General features: G+C 40.6%; 1 protein-coding gene across 4 annotated transcripts in view; it reads left to right on the forward strand.

Annotated features, from left to right (window-relative positions):
* The first annotated feature begins 1,686 nt into the window (after nucleotides 1–1,686).
* adcyap1r1a (adenylate cyclase activating polypeptide 1a (pituitary) receptor type I) overlaps nucleotides 1,687–15,509 on the forward strand; it is a 52,901-nt gene continuing 39,078 nt past the window's right edge. Inside the window, exons 1-2 of one of the 4 annotated variants that reach the window (XM_077222430.1) lie at nucleotides 1,687–1,897; nucleotides 4,247–4,350. In XM_077222430.1, the coding sequence (XP_077078545.1) occupies nucleotides 4,255–4,350 (96 nt within the window). In that variant the 5' untranslated portion in view covers nucleotides 1,687–1,897; nucleotides 4,247–4,254. The remainder of the gene's footprint in view (nucleotides 1,898–4,246; nucleotides 4,351–15,509) is intronic. The other 3 variants (XM_077222427.1, XM_077222428.1, XM_077222429.1) reach the window with 3 other exon arrangements.

Raw genomic sequence — 15,509 nt, forward strand, 5'->3', positions numbered from 1 at the left:
ACATGATGGATTCCTGCTTGTCCAAATTGTACAGCTTCTTTATTCTTGGCATCAATGGTGGAACAAATTCCAGCTCATACATCAACCATTTCCAAAAGTAACCTCAACTCTTCTATAACTAGACCTCACAGAAACACACACCAGAAAACATGCCCTGCTAATGTATTATGTACAGTAGACCGATGTTTTGGTATGAAAGCATACAAACAGACTATTCTAGTTCTCACACTGAACTGTGCAAACTAATTTAACTTGTCACAAGACAGTATAAAATTATTTTTACTTCTATGGGGGCATCAATCATCTGTGTTGAATGACGGTTCACTGATTGTGTGTAATGGCGAGTGGTGGCACTGTATGGAATCTTCAATGATGATGAATGATAGTGATGAATAATGGTGTGTGAGTTTGAATGTTGTTATGTGATGATTAGTTTTGACAATTGTTTACTGATTGGTGAAACATTTTAGTGCTGGTTATAGATGGTTCAGTAATAGGGAATGATGGTGTGTATGATGATTTATCAATATGAGTGATTTTCAGTGTTGGACAGTGATATTAGTGATGGCAAATAATGATGAATAATGGTAGGACTGATCACTAGTTATGGAGTGCAAACAAAAATTATAAACTTGTAAAACGGCCTTCAAAGAAAGACTGTTTAGTAAAATTTTGAATGATTTTTTAATAATACAAGTGAAGTTCAGTGTTGGAGAGGAATATTAGTGATGATAAGCAATTGTTGGATTGTTCACTTGTTAATGGATTATGAACCACATAAAAACAGTTTTCAATGAAACTGCATTGAATGTGCATTATGCTGATTGGTGAACAACTGTGAAGTGGTCACTGTTGGTGATTAATAATTAATAAGGATGCGATTGTTTATTAATATAAGTGATGTTCAGTGTTGGAGAGCAATATTAGTGATGATGAAGACTGGTTGGATCGATCACTAAGCATGACCAGAAATTGACAAAAGACAGGAAAAGAAAAGAAAATGCATAATGCCAATTAGTGTAAAGATTGTGAGGTGATCTGTGTTGTTGAATGATGGCTCATTTATTTAATTATGTTCAGTGTTTGAGAACAATATAAGTGATGATGAATAATGATTGTTTAATTAATGGGTTATAAACCCCAATTTTAAACCCACAAAACAAAAAATACAAGAAAATACATTGAATGCATCACGCAGGTTAGTGACTCATTGTGAAGCGTTCACTCTTGGTGAATTCAATATTGGAAAGCTATATTGGTGATGATGATGAATAATGATATAATGATCACAAACACTAAAAACCTTGATTCACTGTTGGTGAATGATGGTAAATAATGGTGAGTGATGGTTTATTTATAAAAAAAAATATGTTCAGTGTTGGAGAGTGATATTAGCAATGATAAACAAGGATTGTTCACTAGTTAGTGGATTATAATGATGTTCAATCTTGGAGAGCAATCTGATGGTGACTAGTCAGTGGTAGGATTATTAATGGATTTTAAACCACAATGAGAAATTCACAAAACAAAGACAAGAAAATGCGTTGAATGCATAATGCAAATTATTGAAAAAATGTGACGTGTTGACTGTTGGTGAATGATGTTTCATTGATGATGGATAATAGTGTGTGATGGTTTAATAATGTGAGGGATGCTGGTGTTTTGTCAGTGCAGGTGATTGTCAGCAGTGAGGGAATCACCGAGCACACACACACACACACACACACGAGCGCTCTCAGTCTCACGCTCCTCTAGTGCTCTACAGACCTTCATTACTCCAGTCTGTCGATGTGAGACGCGGATGACAAAGTTGAAATCGCAGGTGCACGAAGCGAACCGTCCATTTGCAGCCGTTATAAAGAAGAAGGAGGATTATATCTTGTGCCATTCTGTGATGGTGAGTTTGCGCTTCTTCACGTTTCTTCAGTCATTGATCGCAGTCTAGCGCTACAGCGATACATTGAATGTGGGCGACCTCCGTTCACAATAATACACGATTATCAACGACATATTTCTCATTCGGTTCACGCGTGTTTTCTATAGACGGATTAATCATGAATAAACGATAAGTGAATATTCAGGGAACGGAGAGATCATTGGGCTTTGCATTGTTTGATATATGTTCAGTTATGTAATTTAAAGATTATTTATGGGTTATAATGCACCGATTCATCAACATCATCACTTGAAAATTATGCATTTCAATGCATCCCACACATATTTGACCAAAATCGTTGCTCAGCATATGAGCGTTTTTTTAGAAACTATAATGGGTGAATCTTACGAAGCTTGTCCAGAACATTTTACATTTCACATCGCAATAAAAACGATATTATTTCAGTTTTTTCCCAACGGTGACCTTATTTTAATGACAATTCATCACCTTTTAATTGACTGTAATGCAGAAAATATGTATATAGCCTATTATTTAAACAGTAAATTATTGATACATTGAGGCTCTGTTTGTTAGTGCTACCTTTAACGCAGGCTATAGCCTACTGATCTAAATAAAAAAACTGTCCAGACAGGATGATTTCATTACTCTATTACAGTAATGAGAATCTAATGAGAACCATCATTAAGAATAATGAGAAATACAGTCAAACTCAGAAGTAGAATCTCTTGACGTTAACACTGACAACAAAGGGAGGAAAAATGTGTTATACTGTAATGAAGATAATTCAAATATCTTAAAGTGTGATAAACATATATTTAATAGAATAATGCTTTTTTTCTTTTGGGGTGAAATGTTCTAAACAGCCATTGAACATTGATCATGAACCAAGCTCATGTGTGTCTTAGTCAGAGAAACATTGCCAGTGTCATTTGAAGCAAAGCACCATGTAAAGCCAATAATCAGACAATTTTGATGGATTCTCTCATGCATTAGGTCTGTTGTCTCTTTCTAACGCCTCACATCATCATCAGTAAATCAATCCAGATTTCTGCAGTGAATATGAAGGCATGCAGTGAGTCACAGCACACATTAATGCTGCCTTCACATCCATGCAAAAAACTGTATACTCCCTTTCGAATGATTGTATCAAAACGAATCAAATTTTCAAAAAGTGTTTCAAATGTATTGACCTCTATCTTATTCAGCATTTGACCTTGTAAAGGTTTGGCATTATGAACCATATGAAGTACCATATGAAGAACAAATGAAGCACTCTGTGTTGGTTTGGTGCTGAAACTGTGATGCTTTTCTCTTTGTGTTACAGTCTTTTTGTGTAGTGGAAATGATGTCTCACCATTAATAGGCTACAGCAATACAGTAGATCACAATAGCATTAGTGTTATAAAAATGTACAAGAACATACAATGTTAAATGACCGTCGTTATTATTGCCAGATGCTGTTTTGCCCTTGCTTCAAGACACAGAGCCCATTCAAAACAGAGCCGTGTTTAGCCCTGTGCTTCTCATTATGCTGGTTATCAGAGCCTCAGTGTGTTTTGCATCCATAAATAAAAACCTTCTGTTTGATTGACACTCTGTCTTTCTCTCCTTGAAGTACCTGTTTGCATCCCATAGGGTTACAAAAGCATATAAAAAGTGTATTTGCAAGCATAAGATGTACATTTACAAAACGAGAGCTTAGTGAATGTAAAGCGTTCACATTCAACCAGAACAAACTTTCAGAGGTTCAGTATGAAATTAGATTAATTTACTCTTAAATTACTGGTGTCATAGAATTCTTGTTTTTCTGATCAGGCAAGAAAGGAGTTCTTCGGCTGCATGTAATTGAATCTGTGGTCGTTCTGTGTGTTTTATGTTTTATGCTTTCTCTGTGCGCTATGATTCATCCATTTATTCATTTTTTGGGGGAACTAATAAAGATGAGTAAGACAGTGGGGGCCCGGAGACCGCTCACTATCCTGGCACAGGTCTCGTCTTAAGGGTTTTTATACCTCCTTAGATTCGCTGTGGATCAGTAAATCTGGTCGACATAAACCCCTCCCTCCCCATCGTTCCTGCGCACTTCAGCGATCAGAAATTTGATTATTTGAGATGGGGTTATAATAAAGAATGTAGGGGTAATTCAGTGATGGGTTGGTTGTGTTGTTGTAGGTCCAGACTGAACATCAGCTACTCTGGTGCAGTATGTTATGATGTAGCCAATAGTACTGAAGCAGTCTCTATCTCTCTCTCTCTCTCTCTCTCTCTCTCTCTCTCTCTCTCTCTCTCTCTCTCTCTCTCTCTCTCTCTCTCTCTCTGTATTTTAAAACAATGTACCTTCTCTTTTAGACTTTATAATGCTGTGCGTGAGATCTCTGGGAACAATCGTGATCAGAATGCATAGACACATGGCAAGAGCGTCTTTCCTCATCCTCTTCCTCATCATCAGCCTGGTAAGAGCAGAGATGATCATGTATTTATGTGTTCTTTGGATCTGTATTCTAATGAATTCACATGATTATATTTTACAAATGTGACGATTTTGTGAAGTTTGAAATGGCAAGAATCACTATTATGGTTTATCATTGGGAGTTAGTGTTTTGAGCAAACCCCTAACCCTTATTATGAAACATCGGAAATTATGATTTTGCCTGGTACACCTATTTACAGATCAGAATATCATAGAGACTTAATGCAACCATCCAGAAAACCACAGAAACCAGCGTCCAATAGAGAGCTACAGTCGGGTTCCAGAAGTAAAAACTTTCCATGGGGAAATTGATTTTTAACAATAAATCATAAGCTTTTATAGACAGCCTTACTGTGACCTACAAGGTTCTTAATCAACACAGTATTTGCTTTTGTTGAAGCCTTTGGCCCACATTGTTTTAAAATAATCATGTTCAACAGCAGAATTCATGGTAAAAAAAAAAACATTTACCCATGATGCTGTACAGAAAATGTAACCAATCAGAGGGTTGAAACAAGCAAGACACACCAAATGTACTGCCCACTGCAAATTATGTAATTGCGTTGATACCTACACTCTCAAAAAACTTTTGAGAAAAATATTTAAATATATATTCATATTTGTGCAGTAAATTTAAAATGTAGTTTTTTTAATATATTATCATTTTTATATGAGTAGTTTTATATTTCTTCATCATTTTTAATTACGCTGTTCTCAATGCTTTATGGGATTATAGTTCTTTGTAGATTGTAGTAGTCAAGTCAAGTCACCTTCATATATATATTGCGCTTTTAACAATATGGACTGTTTCAAAGCAGCTTTACAGTGATAATAGGAAATTAAAGTAACAGAGATTGTTTTGGCTTTATAGCATCTCTAGAATAAAGTTATTGTCCAGCTAAAGTTAGTTTTGATTGATTCACTTCCGTCACTCGCAACGACGCACTTCCGTTGCATAGTACACAGTCTTGTACTTATGCATTTTTGTCTGATTGTCAAATACTTTTTTGCTTCAAATCAAAGTTTGTAATGTAATGATTCACATCGTGGCTGATTGGTTTGGTTCATTGCTTATAAAACTTTAACAAAGACTTTTTTGAACATCATCGCTGAACAAAGTTGGTGGGAACTAATGCACTATATGCCCTAGCAACCACTCAGAACACCCTAACAACCAGTTTTATTGTAGTATTTTTATATACTATTATGTTTTTTTTTTATTTTAATAACCCTGGCAACCACATTAAAACCAACCACAGGACACCTTAGAAACAGCACAGTGAAATGATGAACTGGCAAAACACACAAGCATTGATTGAAAAAAAAGGTAGAAAAGCACATCCTGTGGTTTTGAAGATACCTACTGTACGGCTACAGTTCTGTGAAACATTTTCTGTTAGTTCTCTGTAATTTCCATGCAGTGAGGTAACAAGAGCATCTTATCTTTAATCTGTCATCTTTAATGGTCTTTTTCTATCAAAATAAAGATAAAAATATGTTTGAATGGTGGAAAATCACCTGCTTTTAACTGTAACTGATAAGCTTCCATGACAGTGCAGCACGGCAACGTCACATGAGTCAAGTCAAGTCAAGTCACCTTTATTTATATAGCGCTTTTTATAATACAGATTGTATCAAAGCAGCTTCACAGTGATAACATGAAAATAATACAACAAAGTTTGTTTCTAGAAGAAAATTGCGTCATCGTCCACCTTAAGTAAGGCAGATCAATAATATTGTTGAATATTAAAATGTCCCCAACTAAGCAAGCCAAAAGCCAAGGCAACAGTGGCATGGAACCAAAACTCCATCAGTGACAGAATGGAGAGAAAAAAACCTTGGGAGAAACCAGGCTCAGTCGGGGGGCCAGTTCTCATCTGGCCAACGAACAAACAGTGTATGATTATGATTCAGACAGCATTACAGTTCAGAAGTCAGATTTAGATCAGAACATTCAGAATATTTATCCAGTTCCATCTGGTTGGAAGTCGGAGTCATCATGCCGGTATGGAGACGAGTTGGTTGAGGATCAGGGCAGATGGCTGTCGTGTCGATGAGGCCTTCACAGGGCTGATGAGGCTGGCACTTCAGACATGCGTTGTGGATGGGTCCAGGCACAGGTCCACCATCTGATCTGGATAGCGCCCGGATCCGGCTGACTTCAGTAAACCTCTTATGATGTAACGAGTACATCAGGTGTTATAGGAAGTGTCCCCGGTTCCGGCTGACCTAACCTAACTGATTTAAAAAAGTATAAATGTATAATGATCTATATGAATGCCAGGTAAAAGAGATGAGCTTTTTGTCTAGATTTAAACAGAGTGTGTCTGCTTCCCGGACAATGTTAGGAAGACTGTTCCACAGTGTAAGTGCTAAATAGGAAAAGGATCTACCGCCAGCAGTCGATTTAGATATTCTAGGTATTATCAACTGGCCAGAATTTTGAGAGCGCAATAGACGATAAGGACTATAATGCGTTAAGAGCTCGCTCAAGAACAGGGGAGCTAAACCATTTAGTGCTTTGTAAGTAATCAGCAATATTTTAAAATTTATACGATGTTTAATAGGGAGCCAATGCAGTGTTGACAGAACAGGGCTAATATGGTCATACTTCCTGGTTCCAGTGAGAACTCTAGCTGCTGCGTTTTGGACCAACTGGACTTTGCTTATTAAGGGTGCAGCGCAACCACCCAGTAGAGCATTACAATAATCTAGCCTTGAGGTCATGAACTAACTTTTTCACATTTTTCATTGAAAGCATATGTCGTAAATTTAGATATATTTTTAAGATGGAAGAATGCGGTTTTACAGATGCCAGGAAAGCTTTCAAATGAAAGATTGGTATCAAAGAGCGCACCCACACTGTAAAAAAAAATCGTAAAAAACGGTCAATGACTGGCAGCTGCGGATGCCAAACAAAAAACGTAAAAATAAAGTAAAATATCGTAATTTAAATGAAATGCAAAAAACTTTTACAGAAATTGTACTTAAATTTTTTACAGAAAAACACTGTTATTTTTCAACTATTTGCTAAATTATTACGATCAAACACCTTCATTGTAAAACAATCCCATAAAAAAGTCAAATGACTGTCAGCAACGGCTGCCATACAAAAACCATAAAATTAATGTAAAATATCTTAATTTAAATAAGTGCAAAATACATTTACAGAAATCTCAATTAATCTTTTTTAACAGAAACACACAGTTAAAACAGTTACTTCACATATATTTTCTGATTTATTTACTGAAAAACACACAGTTAATTACATGCATGATTTGCTTTGACTATATACGTCACTACATCAGTAACTACACAGTTTCTGTCAGTTAAATAAAGAAACATGCAGCATTTCATCAGTGTTTATTTGCTCATCCTGGAGTGAAGCTCAGGCTCTACTCTTCAACACAATGGTGACACACGAAATACACCATACAGAAACACTTTAAACCCCAACAGAACATTAAACACTACCAGATCTCTCAGGATCTAAGCATCTTCACTTATTACAATCCAGACTTTATTTCTTTCATACTAACATTATTATTGAGAATTAACAGAGGTTTAGAAGTTGAAGCTTTATTGAAAAGAATAAAGTTTGATGGCACCATGATGGAGATCAGTGTTTGCTTTAGTTGGACTCTTGAACTTTTAGTGTTGAACTATAATGTTTCTCTGGCTGCATTAGCTGTGTGTCTCTGATGCATATTTGTTATGGTAAGAGTCTAAGAGAAACTCGGATCAGATAATATTGATCACTTTGTAGTGAGAATAGTCATCACGTAGAGTCTGGCTCCATTGATACCATCTGAAGTATAATATCTGATTATGTCATTAAATATTAGTTATTCATTTTGAATGACAAAGCTTCTATAAAACATTTTCCAGTGCTGTGATACTCAGATTTTATGAAGTCATTATACAGAAAATATTTGACAGGATCATATAGACTCACTCAGACATCAAGAATCAGCGTATGAATCACAACAATGCTGACAATGAAAGAAAAAACACATTTTGGTTGTCACCATTGTTGAGATTCATATGTTGATTCTTGATGTCTCTATACAACTAAAAAAAATGACAAAACTTTTTTTGTGTAGTATATATATATACTTTTTTAAATGCAGATTGTTATAATACTGATACCACAATATTCCAAGGGTCATGTGAAAAAATTATGACATTATTTTAAGACTTTGTGTAAAGCTAAATTCCACCTACATACTCTGTAATCTAAGCTATCATATTCAGAGATTTGACTGTCATATCAGTGAATCAGATCATCATATGATGACTATAACATCATCTATTAATGATCGAGATCATCTGATATTTTCTCCAGCATTTATGACTATGACAAACGTGTATCAAATACACAGTTAAAGCAGCCAGAGAAAAGCAAAAGTTAATTCTCAAGGGTCATGACCCCAACTAAAGCAGACACTGATCCCAATCATGGTGACATCAAATTTATTTTAAAGTTTTTTACACTTTATTTAAATTAGCATATTTTACTTTAATTTTATGTTTTTTGTTTGGCAGCCGCAGCTGCCAGTCATTTGACCCTTTTTTTACGATTTTTTTACAATGAAGGTATTTGATCATAATAATGCAGGAAATACCTGTGAAATAACAGTGTTTTTTCGGTTTATTTAATTTAGGATGTTTTACAGTTTTTTTGGGGAGCTGACAGTCATTTGACCATTTTATCATTTAACTGTTTTGTTACTGTTAAATTACAGATTATATTTGTAATTTTACATACCTTTTTATGTAATTTAAGAAAACAGAAAAAATACTGTATGAAAAATACAATCAATTTTCTGTATAAAAAATGTAAATTACTGTAATTTGTCATTAATGTCACAATACCTAAAATAACAGCTGAATTTTTATTTTACAGATATTATTTGTAATTTTAAAGTTTTTTGAGTACAATTTAAAATGAAAGAAAATGATCGTCAAAAAATCAGTTATTTTCTGTAAAATTAGGATTTTTTTTTTGTAGTGCAGGTTCCTAACTGACGACAAAGAATTGTTAGACAGTATTCTGGGTTAATACGTGCAGAGGTTTTTTGCCCAATTATTAGAAACTCTGTTTTTTCAGAATTAAGTAGTAGGAAATTACTATTCATCCAAATGTTTTTATATCAGCTATGCATTCCGTTAATTTTGTTAATTTGTGCGCTTCGTCGGGGCACGAAGAAATATAAAGCTGAGTATCATCAGCATAACAGTGAAATCGAATGCCTTGCTTCCTAATGATATCTCCCAAGGGTAGCATGTACAGGGTGAACAGCAACGGTCTTAGTACTGAGCCTTGTGGTACTCCATACTGAACTTTTGATCGATATGACATCTCTTTATTTATTGCTACAATCTGAAAACTGACAGATAAGTATGATTTAAACCATGCTAGTGCAATTCCACTAATGCCAACATCATTTTCGAGTCTATTCGAATGAATGTTGTGGTCGATGGTATCAAATGCAGCACTAAGATCCAGTAACACTACAACTCGATTGGATGATAAGGGCAAATCATTTGTAACTCTAATGAGAGCAGTCTCAGTACTGTGATATGGTCTAAATCCTGACTGGGAATCCTCGAAGATACCTTTTTTTTCAAAAAAGGAACATAGTTGTGACGATAATGCCTTTTCTATTAATTTTGACAGAAAAGGTAGATTTGAAATCGGCCTGTAATTGACTAATTCTCTAGGATCAAGTTGGTTTTATTTTTATTTTTCCATAATTTAGCCACTGTTTCGAATAAATACCTAGGGTTGTGTTTGTTTTCTTCTAAAAGTGTTGAAAAACAAACAGATCTAGCAGTTTGTAAGGCCTTTCTGTACGCAATCATGCTCTCTCTCCATGAAATGCAAAAAAATTCTAATTTTGTTTTTTACCAGCTACGCTCCATTTTTCTGGCTGCTCTCTTAAGGGCCCAGTGTGCTCATTGTACCACGGTGTTGGACTATTTCCTTTAATCTCCTTTAAGTGCAATGGAGCAACTGTGTCTAAAGTGCTGGAAAAGAGAGAGTCAAAAGTTTCTTTCGCAATATCGAGTTTTTCTAAGCTATCTGGGATGCTGACGAAATGAAACTGATCAGGAAAATTAAATATATAAAGCAATCTTTAGTGGCAGAAGTGATAGTTCTACCATATTTATAGGACAGAGTCGGCTTTGCAACCTCGGCTAAATTAAGTATACATGAAATTAAATAATTATCTGAGAAGTCATCGCTCTGCTGCAGAATTTCAATGGCATCAACATTGATTCCATGTGACAATGTTAAATCTAAAGTATGATTACGACAATGAGTAGGTCCTGACACGTGTTGTCTAACTCCACCAATAATTAGGTCTTTATCTGCAGCCAGTGCTAACTCTGATAGAAAATCAGAAAATTCTTTGATAAAATCTGTATGGTGCCCTGGTGGCCTGTATACAGTAGCCAGCACAAATGTCAAACGGGATGTATCACATACACTAGATAACGTTAAAGAAAGCACCATCACTTCAAAAGAATTATATTTGAAACTAGACTTCTACGTAATACTGAAGATATTGCTATATATTAAAGCAATACCTCCCCCTTTTCCTTTTAAACAAGCCTCGTGTTTATAGCAGTAATCTTGCAGGGTGGACTCATTTAAAATAATGTAATTATCTGATTTTAGCCAGGTTTCTTTCAAACACAGCACATCTAGGTTATGGTCTAATCATATCATTAAAAAATAAGTGCTTTTGAAGAAAGGGATCGAATATTCAGCAACCCAAGCTTTATCATTTTTTCATCTGTATTATATTTGTTTTTTATTTGTTGAACATCAATCAAATTTTTACCCTTAAATGGGTTTGGGAGTTTTTTGTATTTCCTAATTCGGGGAAGAGACACAGTCTCTTTTATGTTTATCTGGGATTTATCTGACCTCAGTGACGTGAAACAACTAGCAGACGGTTGGTGTAGCCAGTCTGTCTGCTTCCTGACCTGAGCCCCAGATTGTCATGTTTGATCTCTAAAGGTGATGATACACAGGGCAACTTTTTGGGCAATGTCACTGGGCAATGTTGCCGTCAACGGGCAACCAGGTGAGACACAGGTCCCACGACCAATCTAAATTATCCAGATAGACATTTATTGCCCATTTTCAATGGGAAAGTGCCCAAGCAACAATCGCTCAGCAAGATTGCCCAGCAACATTGCTCAAAAAGTTGCCCTGTGTATCATCACCTTAAGACTATTTGCCATATTACTAGAGAGAAGAGCAGTCCAATCCCAGGAGGGATGAATACCATCTCTTTTCAACAGGTCAGGTCTGCCCAAAAACTTTTCCAATTGTCTATGAACCCTATATTATTTTTCGGACACTACTTAGAGAGCCAGCCATTGAGCGAGGACAGTCTACTAAGTATCTCATCACTCCTTCGAACAAGAAGGGGGCCAGAGCAAATTACAGTGCCTGACATCGTACTTGCGAGTTCACACACCTCTTTAATGTTAATTTTGGTGATCTCTGACTGGCGAAGTCGAACATCATTAGTGCCAATGTGAATAATAATCTTAGAGAATTTACGATTAACATTAGCCAGCACTTTTAAATTTGCTTTGATGTCATGTGCTCTGGCTCCCGGCAAACATGTGACTATGGTGGCTGATGTCTCTAATTTCACGTTCCGTGTAATCGAATCACCAATAACTAGGGCACTTTCAACAGGATTCTCAGTGGGTGCTTCACTGAGTGGAGAGAACCTGTTTAATGTTGTTATCGGAACAGAAGAGCGGTGTTTTGTCCTGCGACCACAGCATCTCACGGTCACCCAGTTGCCCTGCTTCACAGGCTCTACAGCCGTAACCAAACAATGTACAGAGTTCACTAAGCTAGTCACATCCAAAGCAGTATTTAAAGCCCTTGATTTCTTACTATCCTCGATTAAAATTTGGATGCGTGTCTCTAGTTCTGAAATCCTCTCCGTCAGCCTGACTGTCTCCCTGCATTTATCACATGTAAAGCCCTCGACGCTGACAGAGAAGGCTATACTATACATGTGACATGAAGTGCAAGTGACAATAATAGGAGAAGACATGACTCACCGTGTTTGTTGACTGATCCTACTCACCTCATATGTTTGATGGACTCGAAAAGGCGTGAGAGAATAAAAGACGGCAAACACGGATGGCAGATTAACAGGCTAGCGGAAGGCTAGTGCGTTTTGCGAGCGATAGTGATTTAGATGAAAGCTAGCAAAGTCAGATCAATGTGACAGACAAAACGTCTCGGTTACGTGTGTAACCCTCGTTCCCTGAGTAGGGAACGGAGACGTTACGTCGGATGACGACGAATGGGGGTTTCGCTTAGAAAGCCTATCAACTTCGAGTATTACTAAACGAGCCAATGGCAAAGAAATGCCATGGGTCTGCGGAATTTGCATGACGTAACTCCGCCCCACCTCGTGGGTATAAAAGGAGGACGCCGGCAACAGGCAGATATGTTTCCTCATATCTGCGCTGCGCTGCCCCTGGAGGAGGCAGACCCAGCCTTGGCACTGCTCTGTCCAGCACGACACTGATCGAACATCTCCGGGGGTCTTCTCGGTGAGAAGAGCACCAGTTGACGAAGAGGTTCCACTTCAACGCATAGAGATGTCTCGTGGACGAAGCTCTAGCGGAAGTGATGGTAGCCACCACCGGTGGTGGTAGGGTACTCAAACCTACCTCGTCCCATCCAGGAGCCACACGTGGAGGTTCCAAAGATCGGGACGAGGGTGCCACAGGGTGCCCCGTCCCTGAGAAAGGAGGTCCTTCCTCAGAGGAATGGGCAAAGGAGGTGCTGTCGCGAGGAGTACAAGTTCGGAGAACCAGGTCCGGGTGGGCCAGTACCGCGCGACCAGAATGACCTGCTCCTCGTCCTCCCTGACCTTGCGCAGGGTCTGCGCAAGAAGGCTCCCTGGGGGAAACGCATATTTGCGGCCCCGCGGCCAGCTGTGCGCCAGTGCATCCGTGCAGAGCGTGCCCTCGGTCAGGGAATAGAACAGGGCGCAATGGGTCGAGTCGTGAGAGGCAAACAGATCTATCTGAGCGTCCCCGAACTGGTCCCAAATCAGCTGAACCGACTGGGGATGGAGTCGCCAATCTCCCGGGAGGGGCTGAAGCCGTGAGAGCTCGTCGGCTGCACAGTTCAGGGCTCCGGGGATATAAATGGCATGAAGCGACCTCAGATGCTTCTGACTCCAAATGAGGAGGTGGCGGGCGAGTTGCGACATACGGCGGGAGCGCAGACCACCTTGATGGTTGATGTACGCAACGGTGGCGGTATTGTCTGAACGGACTAGTACGTGTTGGTTCTTGAGCACGGCCCGGAAGCGGCGCAGAGCAAGACGTACAGCCAGCAACTCGAGGCAATTGACGTGCCATAGCCGCTGGGGTCCTGTCCAGGAGCCCGCAGCGGCACGTCCATTGCACATGGCACCCCAGCCCGTGGCGGAGGCATCTGTCGTTACAACAACATGCCGTGAAGCTCGTTCCAGGGGGACACCCGCCCTGAGAAAACAGAGGTTCAACCACAGGGTGAAGGTCTGACGGCAGGTCGGAGTAACTAGTACTCGGAGGGTGCCGCATTGCCATGCCCACCTCGGGACTCGGTCGCGGAGCCAAAGCTGAAGCGGTCTCATATGAAGCAATCCGAGCGGCGTCGCCGCGGCTGCAGATGCCATATGCCCCAGGAGCCTCTGAAAAAGTATCAGTGGAACCGCACTCTTGCCCTCGAACTGTCTCAGGCAAGTCAGCAGTGACTGCGCGCGCTCGCTCGTAAGCTGCGCTGACATGGCGACCGAGTCGATGTCCATACCGAGAAAAGAGATCCTCTGCACGGGGCAAAGTTTGCTCCTCTCCCAGTTGACCCGAAGGCCCAGACGGGCTAGGTGCTGGAGCACAAGGTCCCTGTGTTCGCAAACCTGGTCTCGAGAGTGAGCTAGGATCAGCCAGTCGTCGAGATAGTTCAGGATGCGGACCCCGTGTTCCCGAAGGGGAACAAGGGCAGCCTCGACGACCTTCGTGAAGACGCGAGGAGACAGGGCTAGCCCGAAGGGGAGAACCGCGTACTGATATGCCTGCCCCTCGAAAGCAAACCGTAGGAACGGTTTGTGTCGAGGAAGAATGGAGACATGAAAGTAGGCGTCCTTCAGGTCGATTGCTGCAAATAAATCCTGGGGCCGCACACATTCGAAAATGCGTTTGGCCGTGAGCATCTTGAACGGCAGCCTGTGAAGGGAGCGGTTCAGAACGTGCAGGTCCAGGATTGGCCGTAACCCACCGGTTTTCTTCGGGACAATGAAGTACGGGCTGTAGAAGCCGGACCTCATTTCGGCTGGAGGGACAGTCTCGATCGCACCCTTCGCCAGCAGGGTGGCAACCTCCGCTCTCATGATAGGGGCATTGCCACCGACCATAGTGGAGCGGACTCCCCTGAAGCGGGGAGGAGACCGCACGAACTGAATCGCGTAGCCGAGCCTGATCGTCCACGCAACCCAGCGGGACAGGTTGGGAAGCTCTAGCCAGGCTCCCAAGAACTGTACCAGCGGGGTCATACGAACCACAGACTTCCCACCGGTGGTGCAGCAAGGCGGAATGACTGTCCCAGACGTGGACGGCATAGCGGCCCGGTGTGGGGGCACAGTCATTGACCGCGCCCTGACAGAGGAGACCAGGGAAGGACGAACGTTCCACGGGGGTCTGCTCTGCCAAGGGGCTGGTGACAGAGGAGGATGAGAGCGGCACGGTCCGGGGACGGCGCTCACTGTCATCCGGCTCTGAGACAGAGGAGGATGGGCGGCGCACCGTGTCGTCCGAGAACTCTGTGTGCTCAGGGATGTGCCCGTGGGTGAGCAGCGGGGAGTGGAGAACAAAAGATTTTCCCCCGGCCCTCCACCGGGGGAAGGAGTGGTCCTGCTACCATCTCCTGAGAAGTGAATTTCAACATCCCTGAGCAGCCCGTCTCAGAGAGGGCTGGGGCGCCTTCTTACGGCTTCCTCTGCTACCGGGCCCGGGTGGAGGCTGCTGCTTGGGCCGGGCGGGAGGGGGGGAGCCGTAGGAGGGCGCCCTCGGCGGCGAACAGACTGAGGGTTCTGCCCGGTCGGC

This window comes from Siphateles boraxobius, unplaced genomic scaffold (assembly GCF_051911475.1).
Source record: "Siphateles boraxobius isolate OS27281-9 unplaced genomic scaffold, OSU_SipBor_1 86, whole genome shotgun sequence".
In the NCBI taxonomy this organism is placed as follows: Eukaryota; Metazoa; Chordata; class Actinopteri; order Cypriniformes; family Leuciscidae; genus Siphateles; species Siphateles boraxobius.